At 33.1% G+C, this 17,899-nt stretch overlaps 1 protein-coding gene, 1 long non-coding RNA gene and 1 other non-coding gene across 3 annotated transcripts in view; 2 read left to right on the forward strand and 1 right to left on the reverse strand.

Annotated features, from left to right (window-relative positions):
• The window catches only part of LOC117117951 (hemicentin-1-like), a 22,012-nt gene extending 4,141 nt beyond the window's left edge, over window positions 1-17,871 (forward strand). The window contains exons 3-6 of the mRNA XM_033262442.1: window positions 5,886-5,943; window positions 8,384-8,704; window positions 10,059-10,355; window positions 17,106-17,871. Of these exons, the coding sequence (XP_033118333.1) occupies window positions 5,886-5,943; window positions 8,384-8,704; window positions 10,059-10,355; window positions 17,106-17,374 (945 nt within the window). The 3' untranslated portion in view covers window positions 17,375-17,871. The remainder of the gene's footprint in view (window positions 1-5,885; window positions 5,944-8,383; window positions 8,705-10,058; window positions 10,356-17,105) is intronic.
• On the reverse strand, window positions 11,814-13,701 carry LOC117117959. The gene is made up of 3 exons (XR_004446975.1): window positions 13,613-13,701; window positions 12,750-12,895; window positions 11,814-12,118 (listed from the first exon to the last, which is right to left on the reverse strand). It is a non-coding gene; the product is annotated as an uncharacterized LOC117117959 (long non-coding RNA).
• Window positions 15,673-15,791, forward strand: LOC117117960. The gene has a single exon (XR_004446977.1). It is a non-coding gene; the product is annotated as a 5S ribosomal RNA (ribosomal RNA).
• Window positions 17,872-17,899: the final 28 nt, after the last annotated feature.

The raw sequence follows: 17,899 nt of genomic DNA on the forward strand, positions 1-17,899 counted from the left end.
GAGACAGATATATATATATATATAGCATGATGTAATCCACGTGTGTTCCTTAGATACATAACTCAATGAAAAAGACGATCAGATGTCGAAGACTTTGAACACAAATTTTATTCAAAACATGAATATTTCAACCCGTCCTCGGGTCTTCTTCAGCATGTGTGACAAACAAAATATAAGTTGGCTGTTACAATAATTATGATAAAAAGTAAAGTATAATATGTTTGGTCGACATTTTATTGGAATATCATGTAACATAACATGTAGTTTATTCAGATATGCCAGTAGGTACCGTGGATCGGTTCCATGCGTGTGCGTGCGTCTATATACACGACTGATTCACGTCACAACATCCCCCTCCTTTCAACAAGCTTTACAGTTAATTTGTTATCGCTTATATAGCAATACAACAAGCCCTAATCTTTAAACAGGATGTGTTAATTAATGCTTTAAACGTTGTTTAACTGATGCCTATTCATAGTCCATATTGTGATACTAAGATATTGAAACATTTTTTAATTTCATAATCACTAATGTTATAAACATTACTATCATTCTTAAAAACATTGTATCATATTGTGATTGTTAAAGTAATGAACTTTTTTCACTTCATAAACGTTAACTTCATAAACATTAATATAATTCATTAAAAAAAAAAAAACGTTGTTAAACATCATAAAACTTGAATGCGATTGTTGCACATTCCGGATATTGAATTACTACTTAATGACAATGTGTATATGGTTTTGTATCTATTTTGATTGAACATATAATGAAAACTTTCAGTATATTATTTTTAATGGTTATATGAATTGCCTGTCGTTGTATTGACTGTTCTCTGCTGTGATTATTGTGTTCATTGATTTGTTATTCGTCTCCGAATCGTGTTGGTTGGCGGCTTATTCGACCGGATCTGGTAATTGTGTTATACGTCGATCTTGTGCTTCTCGTGTTGGGATAGGCTGGGTTGTTGTGGTTATTATTTTTTGGTTTGGGTGGTTGTAGCTGTGTTGGATTTTCAGCAAAGTGTACGTGTCGGCGTACTGGTGTCGTATCATCGTCTTCATATTGTGATGTTGTATTGTTTGATTCTGGTGGTATGTCTCTTGTGTCAGTTGGGTTGTCGGTTACTGGTGGTGTATTCCTGGTGTTGGTTGTGATATCAGATTCTGGTACGTCTCTGATTTCGGATCTATTCCTCCTCCACGTTGATCCATTGTGTGTAGTAACCACGTATGACCTTGGGTCTTTGCAAACATTTGTTATTTCTGCAGGGATCCAAATGTTGTCATCAGGGCGTCTGACTCGCACCTTTTGACCTTTGTGAAGTGGTTTTAGTTCAGCTCCAGCATGCTTGTCATGGTATTGTTTCATTTCCTGCTGTCTTGATATAAGCTTATCATGCACTTCTGTCCTTTGGTGGATTCTTGCCAAGTGATGACTTGGAAGCGTTGTTCTCACCAGTCGACCAAACATCATTTTTGCAGGTGATGAGAGGCCGGGTCCTATCGGGGTTGCCCGGAGATGTAATAAGGCAACTTGTATGCTTTGCCTAGTCTGCGTGCATTTCTTGATCAAAGATTTCAATGTTCTAACTGTGCGCTCTGCCAGTCCATTTGAGCGGGGATATCTTGGAGAAGAGGTAGTGTGTTTCACTCCCCAATTTCTGCACATTTCTTTGAAGGGTTGGCCGCTGTACTGTGGACCGTTGTCCGAAACGATTTCTGCCGGTGCTCCAAAAAGGCTCATTGTTCCGCTCACAATACGTGCAATAGTGGTGCTTGACGTATTGTTTAACTTATGGACAATAGGATATTTGGAATAGTAGTCCGTTATTACTATGTAGTCATCTTTACCAATTGAGAACAAATCAGTAAGTAGAGAGCTTGGTCCAGGGCGTTGTTGGGATGTCGTGTGGCTCCAATGGTTCTTTGTGCTGTGAAGGCTGGTGCTCTTGACATGGCTGGCACAACTTTATTGCTCTTTCGATGTCTTTATCGATTCATTAGGTCAGTATTGAGTGTGTCTTCAATATCGTCAACCTGGAGCTCGATCGGTACATCTTGTGTTTTGCTTGGGTTTGGCAGTCTGCTTAGGGTGTCCGATAATACCATTAAGCTTCTTGGCTTATATTTGATAGTGCAGTCATATCCTTGTATTTTGATAAGTAGTCTCTGTAGGCGTGGAGGTGCACTTGTAAGTGGCTTCTTCCAGATCATCTCTATGGCTTATGATCGGTTTCCACCAAGAATTCTTTTCCAAACAGATATGTATGGAATCTGTTGATGCCAAATACGAGAGCAAGTGTCTCGCGTTCTCTGTTAGAATAGTTTGCTTGTGCTGGTGAGAGACTTTTCGATGCAAATGCGACTGCTTTGCCGTCTTGTAGAATACAGGCTCCAAGGCCCTTCTGGGATGCGTCTACTTCTAAGATAGTTGCTTTGTTTGAATTGTAGTACTGCAGACAAGCTTAAGCTTCTGCTGTGATTGCCTTCTTTATCTCGTCTAAAGCGTGTTGGTGATCTTCGTGCCACAAGAATGGTGTGTCTTTTTTCAGAAGATCTCTCAGTGGCGATGCTTTCTCTGAAAAGTTCGGAATATATGCCGATAGGAAGTTTAATAGTCCAAGGCATCTCTGAAGATCGTCTTTGTCTCGTGGAACAGGTATAGCATGAACATCTTCGATTTTTCTTGGATTATCAGGAGATATCCCGTCTCTGGAGTAAATGTATCCAAAGAAGTTGATATGATCAGTTTTTATTGTACACTTCTTACTGTTTAAGACGTCTGGCTGTCTCTAGAAGGTTGTGTAGGTTCCTGTCATGCTCTTTCTCGGAGCGACCGATCGCTGCGATGTCGTCTGCGATGCAGACACAGCCATCCATCTGATTGATTATTCGATCCATATGTTGTTGAAACACATCTTGGCTCACAGATAGACCCAATGGCAGCCGTTGGAAACAGTATCTTCCAAATGGCGTTCGGAACGTGGTTAGTTCCTGTAATTTCTTTGCAAGGTGGACAGACAAATGCTGGGTTTAGCTCCTCTAGTGTCGGCAATTTGTGGGGGCATCTCTTCAGGTTTTGGTTCAGTCGTTTAGGATCAATGTATATCCTGATTGATCCGTCTTTCTTAAGCACACTCGTTATGGAACTGCACCAGTCTGTGTGATGTTGTATTTTTCGAATGATACCTTGTTTTTCCATTTCATCTAGCTCTTTCTTCATTTTCTGCTTGATGTGCACGCTGCATTTTCGAGGAGCATCTATTGATGGGTTTGCGTCCTCTTTGAGATGTAGAACTGCTTCGCCTCTGAAGCTTCCTATTTTGTCGAACTGCTGTGGGTACAGTTGTTTTAGATCCTTCACTGAGTGAATAGGACTGCTGTTTGTTTTTATTTCATTGATTGTTACTACCTTCAGTGTCTCGCACAATGGCAGACCGGCAATAGCTGGGCCATTGACATCTACTATATAGAATGTCTGTTTGGACCAATCCGAGGTTTTATACCTGCATAACATCTGTATCGTCCCTATACACTGTATATCTGACCCGTTGTAGGCAGTTAGTCTGGCAGTTGTTGGTTTTAGTGCAGCATTCCAGTTGTCTTTGTACATTAGTTTGAGAGTACGTAGAGGTAGAGTGTTCCCGCTTGATCCCGTGTCTATTTTCAGGTGTAATCGGTGACTCCCTGTCTTATTTGGGCATATGATATCGATCATCGTATAAGCCTCTGTTACTCCAATTGAGTGAATGACATTGTTCTGCTGGGTTGCTTCCTTAGCTACTTCAATTGAGTGAAAGATTTCATCACCTGAGGTTTCTGCTTCATCGTCATGATCATATTGAGTATCATTAGTCATCTCGTTAACTGAATGTTTGCGATGGTACTGCTTGCGGTTACCGGATCTTCCTCTGTGTCTAGAGGGTGTTCGATTTCGTCTATGTGGCTGGTGATTGTGCTTGTTTCTCCCATCTCGGGTGAACCTTGACTTTCGGCATACATTCGCCCAATGTCCTTTAGTCCCACATTTCTTGCACGTGTCGTAATAAGCAGGGCACTTCCGTGGTGGATGTGTACTGCCACAGTTTCCACATGACGTCTTTCTTGGATTTTTTGGTTTAGATATGGCGTTGACTGTGTGTGAGCTCAGTGTTTGTAGGCATTATTTCCAGCAGCTATGGCTTCATATTTGCGTCCATCTTCGAGGAGTTGCTCGATTTGGTGACCTTTGGCTTTCTCGAGCAGATCTTTCTGGAATGATTCTATTTTGGTTGTCGCGATGACCAGTTCATTAAGCGTTCAGACAGCTCATCGTCTGTAAAGTCACACTCCTTTGCTTTACTGCGACACCTGTTTACAAACTCAAACAAACAGTACACAATATTGTCGTTAAACTGTCGTACAGCTGTATTTCAAGCATAAATGGTTTAAGGAGAATAATAATTAGTAAAAACATACAGTACTGTATTTTCAGACCCTTTCCGAAATCCTTACTGAAAATTGTAAGTTCGGCAGTGTTTGCATCCTGTATTGAGTACTGTATACGAAAAAATTTTTAACAGTTTTAAAAATAGTAAATTATTAGGTTGTATTTACCACATATCAATCCATGAAATTATTTTTTTTGGACAGACGTTATAAAAGTTAGGACAAACAAACCCGTAAAACCAATGACTAATTATTGGCGAGAGGTGATCGTAAAAGTAATAAAATATTTACAACTGAATTTTCAATTAAAAAGCAAACTTTACAGTATAACTGGAGTACATAAATTTATTAAACGAAATTCAGATTTTCCATTTTTTAGCTTTATTTGCTCTACACAGAATATTTTAAAAGTGAGATTGTAGTAAGAAAATCATGGGATTTGAACCCAGGACCTGAAATAATAGAAAACAAATAAAAATTCTCCACTTTTTAATTCATTTTAAATTTTACGAGGGCAAAATATTATATTAGTAGCAATATTTTACAAAGTACAGATCAACATTGTATGTTGGTGTTTTTTTTAATTTTTTTATCAGAGCAGTGACACTATTTAATTTAGAGTAAAATAAACAGTATTTATACAGTATCAGTTAACATGACTGTAATGTTCATACTTGCATAACCTCGAGTATGTATTTGTTTGTTTATTAAATATTTATTAATGAAAGCATAATTTATTATGTTTTAAACATTGTTATCATAAGGCTAGAGGAGTCAAATATAATCATCAATTTAACGTATTTTAGTTCTTTCAATTAATGCCGATCAAAAATGTGATTTTTCCCCCAATAATTTACTAAAACATGTGTACTGCAGTGATACTTATTTAGAAACCGTCACTTAATTTTTATTTATGTTTTTAATATATTAAAAGGGCTGCAGGCTTATTGAGGCCTTGGGGCATGAAAGTAAAGTATGTTAGTCACATGAGTAAACTCTAGTTTGACTGCAAGAAAAGTAAATGCTTTTATATTTTAGCATATAAATGTCCGGTATATATAGAGAGAGTTGAATAATGTTTAGCTAATTATTTGAAATTATTCACCAATTTATTAAAAACAAGCCCGGACAGTTAAATCAATAGCAATAATTTTCCTTTATTTGTTTATCATACAAAGTAATAATTTCTATAAATTTTCTAGACAGGCCTGTCCTCACTGCCTCAACAACTGTAAAATATTGTATATGTAACTAAAGATTCAAGAACATTGTCTGTATAAGTTATAAGTTAAAAAAACATTTACAATAACACAATTACGTGCTCAAAGCCGGCCAAAAATAGTCTTAAGAATAGACATCAAACACTAAAAGGAGAATAATAACATGAAGAAATTTAAAAGATTAAATAATAATATTGTAGTGTAAATTTGTATATTATTTCTTGTTTATATTCAGCATCTATTCCAGTTCTTACTGTATTTGGTTTTACTTCCGTTGCTGAGTGTACCTAATGGTAAGTTGAGGCATGGAGGAAATATATTAAGATTATATATATTAAAATATTAATATATTTTCTTCATGGTTGAGGTAAATATGTAGAGATTGCATATTATTTAACATATTTCTTTCGCTATCATATTATTCATATAATAAATTTCCTGTTTATCAAATATTCATACTCATGACAAGAACATGAAATATTGCCAGCATCTAATTCTGTATGGCCTTTTCACTTTAATGTCAGTGTAGGCCCTTTATGGCCAAGAAGGTATTGTAAAATTTGTATGATATTGAATTAAGGTAACTCCTTAAATTGACATGGTCATTGGCAGCGTTCGATTTCCAGCATTTTTTGTGTGTAGCAAAAACTGCTATGCACTTTTTGTTTTGTGTAGCAATTCCAAAATTGTGTATAGCATATTTTCTGCGGTGGCAATGAATAATAATAAAATATGAATAATATGAATATATTATTATATATATATATATATATATATATATATAAAATAATGAATAAAGAAGTGACACCTTTTAATAGGAAAATCACAGTGATGCGTCTTTAATTTTCAACAAAAGTATTTAAGTAAAACATTAGCTCATGTCGTAACCTGGTGTGTGTGTGTGCACTCGATGTAAACAAGACTATTGCGCTATTTTATCGGGACTTTTTTGTGCACCAAGCCTCTTACCTATTCCGGAGTATAAGCCGCACTTGTGTATAAGCCGCATCCTTATTTATCAAGTGAAATATGGCAATTTTTTGTGTCACCTGTTTATGCCGCAATAAACAAACAATAACAAACTATTTTTTGGCAGTTCGGTCCTTGAAGTCACGTGTGAGCTTCATTTACGATGTTGCAACAAAACACACGTGTGGTTTTCTTTCTTTCTTTCTTTCTTTCTTGTTTATCCTGGGGGACTGCTCAGGGATAAAATTTGAAGAGGGGGATTTACCATAAAAAAAGGGGGTTTGCTAGAAAAGTGGGGTTCTCCTGAACCATAAAAAATCCCCCAGGATACGGGCCTGGTTATTGAGCTAAAATATTGGTAATTCTAGGCTTAAGTCATTACTTCTCACTGTGCGAAGCATGCAGCATCACGCACCACGTTTTATAAACAAAAACAGAACTGGAGAAAATTCATGCGATACAAAGTTTAAGCAGGCAGATGACGTATGCCTTTCTACAGTTAAATTTTAGTAAAATAAATTATTACAATTTTTTCATTCATTTTAATTCTAAAATCATAACACTGCATTAAGCAATAGCAGTATAATTTTTCCATAATGGTACTAGCCACCGGGAACCAGACGTCGAACAGCAAGTTTCAACCACCAGCAACTACACGTGTGTTTTGTTGCAACATCGTAAATGAAGCTCACACGTGACTTCAAGGACCGAACTACCAAAAAATAGTTTGTTATTGTTTTGAGCGAAGCGGGTTCAAACAGAAACGATGTGTTCTAAAATTGTTTATGAATGAACGTAGTATGAAAATAATTATTTAGACAACCCAAACCATTGCTTGAATGTCGTTGAAAATGTAGTAGGAATCCTAGTACAGCACTGTAGTGAGTATAATTACAAATACAGTAAATACTACAGTAGGCCTACAAACCGGTCCTGCTACCCTAAGCTAATACTGTAATATGAATAATATTGGGCCAGCCTAGGCCTAACCTAGACAGGAGGCGCCTGATTTTCGCGATCTGCAAATTTTTTAGAGCAGGTTATGACTCGTGTATAGACCGTATCCCTAATTTCGGGGGAAAAATCGCATGTAAAATTCGCGGCTTATCGGATTGATTTATACAGAGTTTTGACAGCCAGGCGTTGCTGAAGACTGACCGGGTATTTCTAGGCAAATAATTGTATCGCATTTTATTGTGATGCATTTGTCGCATTTTACGATGCGACTGGGTAAATCGGACGCTAGTCATTGGTCAATTTTGGTGTCACATTTTTCATTTGTAATACAACTGAAGCAATTCTATAAAGTCAGTAAGTAAATCCATACCAAGTAGATACATTTTAAGAATTCAAATTTGTGATGATCATAGTTTTTCCAAGACCAAAATTTCCATAAATTATAAGAATATCCATCTCAATGTGGAATACAACTAAATCGTTATTAATGTAAAGAAGTAAGTCTTTATATTATTTAATCACAAAAATAATTAACAACTTGATGTATATGATATATTTTAATTATGTAAAAAAAAATTATATTGACATACCTCTTTGAAAACAAATTGTGCAAAATATGATGGTTGAAATAAAGGTTGGATGCACCCACGAAAGACAAAAAAAAACAAAACTTGATGTTTGATATTTACTGTACAGTAATTCTTTCTTTTTGTTTAAGTTTAACATATTGTGCGGTAGCAAGTTATATCCTTACTTACAATTACATAATTATAATAATGAAAGTGTTTTTGTGTGTTTTTTAAAAAGTATATAGCCAGTCAGTTGTAACAGTTGATGTAGTGGCCAAAGAAGGTGATGGTGAAGTGGTGATACCGTGCGACTATTCACAAGTTACTTATGCACCTTTGGCTATCATATGGAAGGAAGTAAATTACACTGGAGAAGCTAGTATTGTAAATAATAAAGACACTGTAAGTGGACGTTACAGCTTAAGAACAACTCCTGGGAATGCTGACCTGGTTATCACAAAGCCAGTTAGGAGTGATACTCAGAAAAGGTTTCAATGTCAGATACTGACAACAAGCGGGGGCTCCATAAATTCAGATCTTTCCATCCTCTCCGTATATTGTAAGTATTGCAGATTATATCTCAACATTTACATTCTGTATTGATTACATTTCTGAAAAATCGTACTGTAATCGAGCAAAATAACTAATTCAACACCAAATAGATTCAAAATAGATGTATTTATCACTTCAATAGTAGAAAGTAAACTCATTCAGATCACCTATTTCCATATTTGAAGTCATCAAATCAATCATATCAATTGGTGTGGGCCATTTTGACCACATAACAAAACATTTTTAATACTGGGCGTGTGTAAGAAAAACAAATATAAACAGATTTAGCATGCTGCAAAAGATGTGTTTGGCGATTTCATTATCCGAAAAGGGTATATAAAAATGAACTTCTTTAAACGATCAAACATTAGTGAAACACTAATAAAAATACATTACCAATTTATGCATAACACTGTAGAAATAAGATGTCCACTTCCAAGCACATTCATTTATAATGAAATTTAGCAAGGCTTTGATACAACAGGATACCATTATTTCTTCAGTTCAGAAAATGGAATACGCCAATTCCCTTGGCCAGCTTTGAGCCCGGGCAGTTTTTGATCTTGAATGCTTTTGATAGAACTAAAAAAATGACGGAAGAAAATTTTATTCAATTAGGTTAATTTTCATTTATAAATCATCAATAAATGAACAAGAACATTTTCTTTCTGTTGCTGCTTCAATCTAAGCGATCGAATTAGTGCAGGAAGAGTTATGACGTAAAACAACCCCTCATAAGCCATTGTTATGGCCTATAATTCAACCTAAAAATGGCGGGGCCAAATATTTGAAAACAAATATTTTGTAAATTATTTGCAATAGCTATATACAGTATTTATAACCGTCTATAAACTGTTTCTACATAATTTATCTGACCTCTAGTTTCAGAGTTATGGGTTTGTATTAAAATCAAAAGAAGCGCTAATGGTTAAGAGATAGGTTGATTTTCAAGGCAGTGCTTTTGCAATAAAGTAGATTAAACAGATTGATATGTTTGGTTAAAATCTGACTTGTAGAAGTAATTTGGATATTTGTAAAGTAAAATTGTTGTTGTGATAATGACAGAATTATAGTAGTATTACTCTTGTTACAGTTTACAAAGCATAAAGCAACAAAATTGTATGCTGGTTTTTGAAAAAAAAAATAATAAAAAAAAAACATTATTGAAATGCTCTACGGATCCACCAATATAATCAAATCATATTGTTAATTTGGAGCAGTAAAATCGAAAATTATAGTAAACAAAGTGATACATTTGATAGATATACTTTTGTTTTTAAATTATTATCAATTAAATCACACCTTATACTCGTACAGTATTTGTTTTAAAGTGTTTATTTGAGTACTATAATTTGTATCAGACCTTGATGCGCCTGTACTGTCTGCCTCAGTAAGCAGTGTCTATGAATGTAAACCAGTGACCTTGACCTGTAGTAAACCTGATGGTGACCCGCACCCTAGTATCACATGGTATAAAGATGGACAAGCACTCAGCATCACAGACAGCTCTAGATTTACTACAAGTGAAGATGCTCTTGAAATACACATTAAAGCTGCAACTGCAGCTGATGGTGGCAGGTATACATGTAAAGCTGAAAGTGATCAATTCAGAGGAAAAGATGGCAAAACCAGTAATCAAATTGACTTGAAAGTAATATGTATGTGTATATTTTGATTTTACTGTATACTTTATAAGACCTATCATCCACGCTTTGTTTATTCCTGGTCTTTTCCAACCAGTCATTCTGTTTATTTTGTTTATCTTGCCTCATTAAATGATTTGAAGCTTTTCCCGTGTGTTTTTTTTTTCCACTTCATTCACCCGATGAAGCTATATAGCTAGCGAAAGCTTGTGTTTCAATAAATTTCGTTAGTCTAAAGAAGGTGCTAGTGTACTTATTTCATTTGTATTTTAATATTTTCTTCATATTGTAATGTATTTTTAATGACCGAGATTCTCATATAATTGTTAAGTTTATGTTGTAGGTAAAATTCCTATCAGTTCATGGTCCACATGTTTACATCCTTTAACTAATCGACTTCAGGGGTTAAAATTAAATGAAAATATAAAACATCTTATCTCAAATTTATGGTTAATAATGTAATAAACTTAAATTATTTCAACATTATGGTTTATAATAGCAAAAAAATCAAATAATTTCACATTATGGTTAATAATCCAATGCATTCCCTAAGTGTTTTAGTTTCAGTATGTTATCTTTTGTTCAGGTATGTGTATACTTGTTCGTAAGCAGTAAATATCCATAGAGCTAGTATAAACAATCAATTTCATTGGTTTAAGGGCAAACTGTATTTCACAACTGCCTCTGTAGTTTATTGATAAGCCTTATTGTTAGCAACCTGGCACTAGGCCTATCATATCTTGGTGGTTGTACATGGAGCCTTAAGATAATACTGATATTTAAAGAGTGGTGCCGTATCCCTCTTTTTCACCGTTTTTTTTTTTACTGCGGTATGGTGCATTTGTCACGCTTAGGTATCAAGCCCAGTGGGCACAACTTGGTTGAAATAACGTTGATTCAACGTAATATGCAAACATTGAATCTACGTTTAATTTTTGTTGTATATGAAAGTTTGCATCAACGTAAATCTCAACGTTGATACAACGTAAAATGTCTAAGGTTTTTTCAACGCTAATTTTTCAACGTTGGAACAACGTCAAATGACCAATGTTGAACTAACATTGAATTTTGGTTGTATATGAAAGTTTTCATCAACGTAAATTTCAACGTTGATTCAACGTCAAATGCCTAAAGTTGTTTCAATGTCAATGTTTAACGTTAAAACAACGTCAAATGATCAATGTTATATCAGTGTTGAGTTTTAGTTGAATATGAAAGTTTTCATCAACGTAAATTTCAACGTTGATTCAACGTAAAATGTCTAAAGCTGTTTCAACATCAATTATTTAACGTTATAATAACGTCAAATGATCAATGTTGAATTTTGGTTGTGAATGAAAGTTTGCATCAACGTAAATTTCAACGTCGATTCAATGTAGTATGTTCAATGTTAATTCAATGTAAAATGTTCAATGTTGAGTCAATGTCAAAGTTTAATCCTTTAAACTTACAAAATACACTGAGTTCAAAATATACTTGACCATTTTTCTTTAATTGAAACTTGCAGAAAACATAAAATAGTATGCATTGTACTATACAGGCATGTTTAAATCAATAATATAACAACAGCTACTATGTCTAGATTTCAAAATATACCTATGCATTACTGTCGTCTTAACTGACCTAATATTGCACACTTAGCTTAATTAAGAATCTTTCGCGTTACAGGATTCGGATTAAATCAGTAACTTTCTTGGTGATAAAATATTTGAAGCTCTACTCCTTAGCCAGGTCTTTTCTTGTCCGACCAGAGGTATTGAAGCAAGGTATCCAAGAACCTTTGTGAAAGATAAAAACAAAACAAAAATATTTGAAACAAAGACTGAAATATTATTTTTAAGTTAATTGTATGGTAAATTTTAAAAATATAAATACTATACTACATGTAGTATAATTTTAAAAATGTAAATACTATCTACATGTAGATAGTTGAAACAACTGTTCTTCCCAGTGCAATCTACATTGACATACTGCAAGCATTACCAATAATGATGCAAATACTGAAAAAATATTCACTATGAACTACAGTACTGCAAACATGGACAGTTAGATATTTCTGTATAGAGAGTGGCACTTAACCTAATACACATATTCATTCAGTTTTATTACTTTTGATATGCACAATATTAAATTGAATGTTGTGAGAGTACAGTAATTGCCTAGGTTTATAATGGGCTTAAACTAAAACAATTTAACATTTTGCTAAATAATTAGGAACACCACCAAACAACATGTATGGATAGAGAACAAAAGTAAGTTTGAAAAAACTTATTGAAAGGCACATCTTTCAATATAGAATGTGGTTTTTTTTCAAAGATTTAAATACATTTTTCTCTAAGGGCAACTCTCTAGTGGTATTAGCAAATGTGCAGTATATTCTTGTAAAATTTAACAATAAAAATTATATACCTTTTTACAGCTTCATCATGGCTGCTCTTCCATCAGTTTTGTACCAGGAGACAAATAAATACACATTCAATAGTCAGTTTCTTCCCAGTGTCTACCACAAACAATATATTGCAACAAACATGGCTTCCTGTCAATGGATTGAAAACCTGAAAGAAATACCATATTATTTATAGAATAGGCCTATACACACAACTAAATTAGCCCATATCTATTTTTATATTTCTATTATTTATAACACTAACCATCAAAATATATAGGCCTATTGTTAATTTTTCTCTTTATTGACAAAATATAAAAATTTACATTATTAACATTTTCAAAAAAATAAAAGAAGAAAATGATTACTGATGGCATGACAGTGATGAGGCTATTATACCACTGGCAGTATGTAGGCCCATGATATAAGATGAATTATTAAACACACATAATAGGCCTAGGCCTAGCTGTTTTATTTTTGAACTTTGTCCATGCAACCACATTTTAACAATATATTTAATTTAATATAGACCCTATTTAGGGTTAGGGTTAGTAGCATTTCAACACAGGACGTGGCCATTTTGCAAAGAAAAGTCTAGGCCTAGGCGATTAAAAATTACCGCTAATAATTTAAACTTAGCCCACACATCCAACTTGCAGTGTAGCCCGAACAAGTAAAATTATGCTAACTATGCCCTTACACTACCCTACAGTACTCTAGTCTAGGCCTAGTCTCTTCTACTAGCTAGGGCCAGAGGGCTGACTGGCCTAAATCTTAGCAGAACAAAAGATAACCACATAATAATATAAAGCAAGCCTATACAGTTACGATATTGGGCTAGCCTAGATACACCCTGTAATATAGTATACAAATATAGAGTTCTTACCATTTATTTGATAATGCTGAAATTCTTTAGTATGTAAACTGTGTATGAAGACAGCTTTACAGCAACTGATACATACTTCAAAACATGAGCACTTGTTTCTAATTGGTCTGTACCTAATGACCTAATCCGATTAGCCCATTACTTGCCACACTTTCAAGGACAGAGAACCAATGTAATTACCATAATGATATAAAGATCATATGCTCTCATAATAGGCCTATGAGTTTTTTTATACCCCACCATGGAGGTAAACTTTAATAAATCTTGTACAATTATTTCTATGAAATTTCATATCAAGTTGAGATTGAGTTAAAGAAATTTAAACTTGTTGAAAAAAAATAACATTCTAAATGTTGATTATACGTTAAAATACAAACTACATTTTAATTTGACATTGAAAAGATGTTAAACTTTATGTTATTACTGTGATTTTAATATCTCAACCAGTTTTCAACGTTTTTATTGTTGAAATAATGTTGAGTAAATAATGGGTAGGCCTACTTTCAATGTTGATTCTACATTGAAATAAAAACTATATTTAAAGTTAACGTTGGAAAAATATTGATTAAATATATTGCAATTGTTATGTTAAAATCGCACCCCGATTTCAAAGTGAATTTATTGTTGAAATAAAGTTTGGTAAAATCTTAAACTCCGGGTTGAAAACACAACTTATTTTAAATGTTGCTTATACGTTATAATAAAAACTATATTTCAACTTGACATTAAAAATATGTTGAACTAATGTTGTTACTGAAATTTTAATATCTCAACCAGTTTTCAACATTTATTTATTGTTGAAACAACAGTGGGTAAATAATGGGTGCTTTGTAGAAACACAACACATTTTCAACGATGATTAACATTTGAAATAAAGGCTAGGCCTATATTTAAATTTAGCGTTGGAAAGATGTTGAATAAACAATGCAATTGTTATGTTAAAATGTCAACCAGATATAAAAGTGAATTCAATGTTAAAATAACGTTGAGTAAAAAACTATATATTTTCAACATTTATTTAACGTTGAGAAAACGTTAAATAAACAATAGGTCTTTGGTTGAAAACATAACACGTTTTCAACGTTGATTCTACATCGAAATGCAATTTTATGAAAAAACATACGGTAACATTAAACGTTGATTATACATTAAAATACAAACTATATTTTAACATTACATTGAAAAGATGTTGAACTAATGTTGTTACTGTAATTTTAATATCCAAACCAGTTTTCAATGTTATTGTTGAAATAACTTTGAGTTAAAGTAATGGATATATTGTAAAAAAGAAAACAACACATTTTCAACGTTGATTCTACATTGAAATAACAATTATATTTAGACTTAACAATGTATTGTTATGTTAAAATTTCAACCAGATTTCAAAGTGAATTCAGTGTTGAATTAAAGTGGAGTAAAAACTATATTTTAACTTGACACTGAAAAAACATTTAATCTATGTTGATAGTGTAACTTTAAAATCTCAACATATTTGCAATGTTTATTTAACGTTAAAAAAATGTTCAATAAACAATAGGATTGTGGTTAAAAAATTATCACTTTTTCAACATTGATTCCACATTACAATGCAAACTATAATTTAACTTGGTGTTGTAAAAATGTTGAACTTACGTTGTTACTATAACATTAAAATCTCAACATATTTTTAACGTAGAAAAAACGTTGAATGAACAGTGGTTTTTGACAGAAAAACATAACATAGTTTAAACATTGATTATATGTAAAATACAAACTATATTTTAACCATTTAAAAGATGTTGAACTAATGTTGTTAATGTAATTTCAATATCTAAACCATTTTTCAACGTTTATTTATTGTTGAAATAACGTTATGTATGTTTTGAGAATAGGGACCTCTTGAAGTTCCCGGAAATCGCACTCTTATGCCTTAAAAAATCATACAGGTACTATGAATCGAGGGCCGAAATCCCCGCCAGACATGCGCGCGTCGATATGAAACGTCATCAATCATAGAGCTTCATGATTGGATAATTATGCTCTATGCCGAGATTAACTATGAGTGGAAATACCACTCACATGTCTACGGCCATACTACGTTGAAAACACCGGTTCTCGTCCGATCACCGAATTTAAGCAACGTCGGGCCCGGTTAGTACTTGGATGGGTGACCGCCTGGGAATACCGGGTGCTGTAGACTTTTTACATTTTTCTCTCAAATGGATTGATGTTTACTTATTGTTCGTTAAAGATGTTTTTCTTTTTCTTTCTTTTTTTTTTCTCTTAACAGTTTCATTATGTACGGTATTTTGGCACGTTATAATCGTCAACTTTTCACTAAAAAAAAAGGACCTGGGCCTTGCACTGAGCAGTAGGGCTACTACTAGTGTATGGTATAGCCTTCTAATACAGTGTTCGGGTGGTGTCTTAACAAATGTAATAAAAACATATGCGATATTCTAGCCTATTTATTGGGGCGGATGCACGATTTGGCGGTAGGAGTGCGTGAGAGTCCACAAGACCTCAGATGCATACATTTTAAATGTTGATTCTACATTGAAATAAAAATTATGTTTAGGGTTAACGTTTGAAAAATGTTAAATAAATATTGTAATTGTTTGTTAAAATCTCAACCAGATTTCAAAGTGAATTCAATGTTGAAATAAAGTTATATAAAAAACTATATTTTAACTTCACATTGAAAAAACATTGAACTTATGTTGATACTGTAACTTTAAAATCTCAATATATTTGCAACGTGTATTTAACATTGAAAAAACGTTCAATACACAATAGGAGTTTGGTTGAAAAACGTAACACATTTTCAACGTTGATTCTACATTGAAATGCAAACTATATTTTAACTTGATGTTGAANACGTAGTTAATGTAACATTAAAATCTCAACATATTTTCAACGTTCATTTAACGTAGAAAAAATGTTGAAAAAGCAATAGGTTTTTGGTTGAAAAACGTAACACATTTTCAACGTTGATTCTACATTTAAATGCAAACTATATATTAACTTGACGTTTAAAAGATGTTGAATACATGTTGGTACTGTAATTGTTAAATTATCAACCAAATTTTAACATTAATTCAACGTTGAATTAATGTTAAATTATCAACCGAGACTTGGGTTAAATACACAACATATTTCCAACGTTGATTCAATGTTGAGTATATGTTGTGAACATGATTTCAACGTTTCAACTACATTTCAATGTTGCTTCAACGTTGAATTAACGTTTTGTGCCTGCTGGGAGACGACTGATTATTTAAATCATGGCCACATTACCGTAAGTTATCGTATCAACACCATATTACGCTATAAATGTTGTATCAAACGATGGTATGGCTTCATCACGTTTCCTTTTTTTTTTTTTTTTTTTTTTTTTGCAATAAAGAAACATTTCCAGGTGAGAGGTTTTTAGTTATTCTTAATATATTATATTATATAATAAAAAACAATTTTCAATATTAATCAAACCTAATCTCTTTCTCAATTAAAATAGATATTGCAATTACATTTGAATTACAAGCTGGCACTGCAACATGCACTGCAAAGGGTCATCCCAACCCGTCTTCTTTAATGATACAAAAAGATGGGGAAAAGAATGAAAAGGGGGAACTTACGGCATCTGTGAAAATTAATGAAGATTTTTGTAAAACAAACTTCACGTGTTATGCTGAGAACGGTGAGGTTAATACAACAGAACCATTGAAGACATGTAACATAGGTAATTTTTGTTCGGCTACAAAAGGCTTTGAGATTTGTGTTTAGTATTTTGTAGATATACTTAAAGCAATATGAACTACGTCGTTATTTCCTACACTACCAATAGATATTTAGACTTCGGTGGCAGACGAACTTGACAATGTTTCCTGCCGATGTACTCTACAACAAAATTCATATTAGAGAATTTATGCTGATTATGCTATCAATTGTATTTCAAATGATATCTTGTTTCATGTTAGGCCTACCTGAATTAACTATAACAATTTAAAAAATATTGAATGAGTAAAAGTTTTAAATTATTTGTGTATCAAATTTAAACCTATAGGTGTTATTTAACATTATTTTGAAATTTTTTTCTAGTTTTATTCATTTCAAGAGTTTTCGACTTTCCAGATTAGTAGATATGCTAACCTATTTATTAAAACATAGACATTCAGGTTTAACATACTAGTACTGTCGTTGCTATTATAATTACAGGGGCGGATCCAGTTTTGACATTAAATTGGTAAAATTTCAATATATATCAGTGTTATGTGTTACTCACTTACCTATTCTAAAAACTGTTTCCCC

This window comes from Anneissia japonica, unplaced genomic scaffold (genome assembly GCF_011630105.1).
Source record: "Anneissia japonica isolate Jap-2015-1 unplaced genomic scaffold, ASM1163010v1 scaffold5876_len27152_cov105, whole genome shotgun sequence".
NCBI lineage: Eukaryota > Metazoa > Echinodermata > Crinoidea > Comatulida > Comatulidae > Anneissia > Anneissia japonica.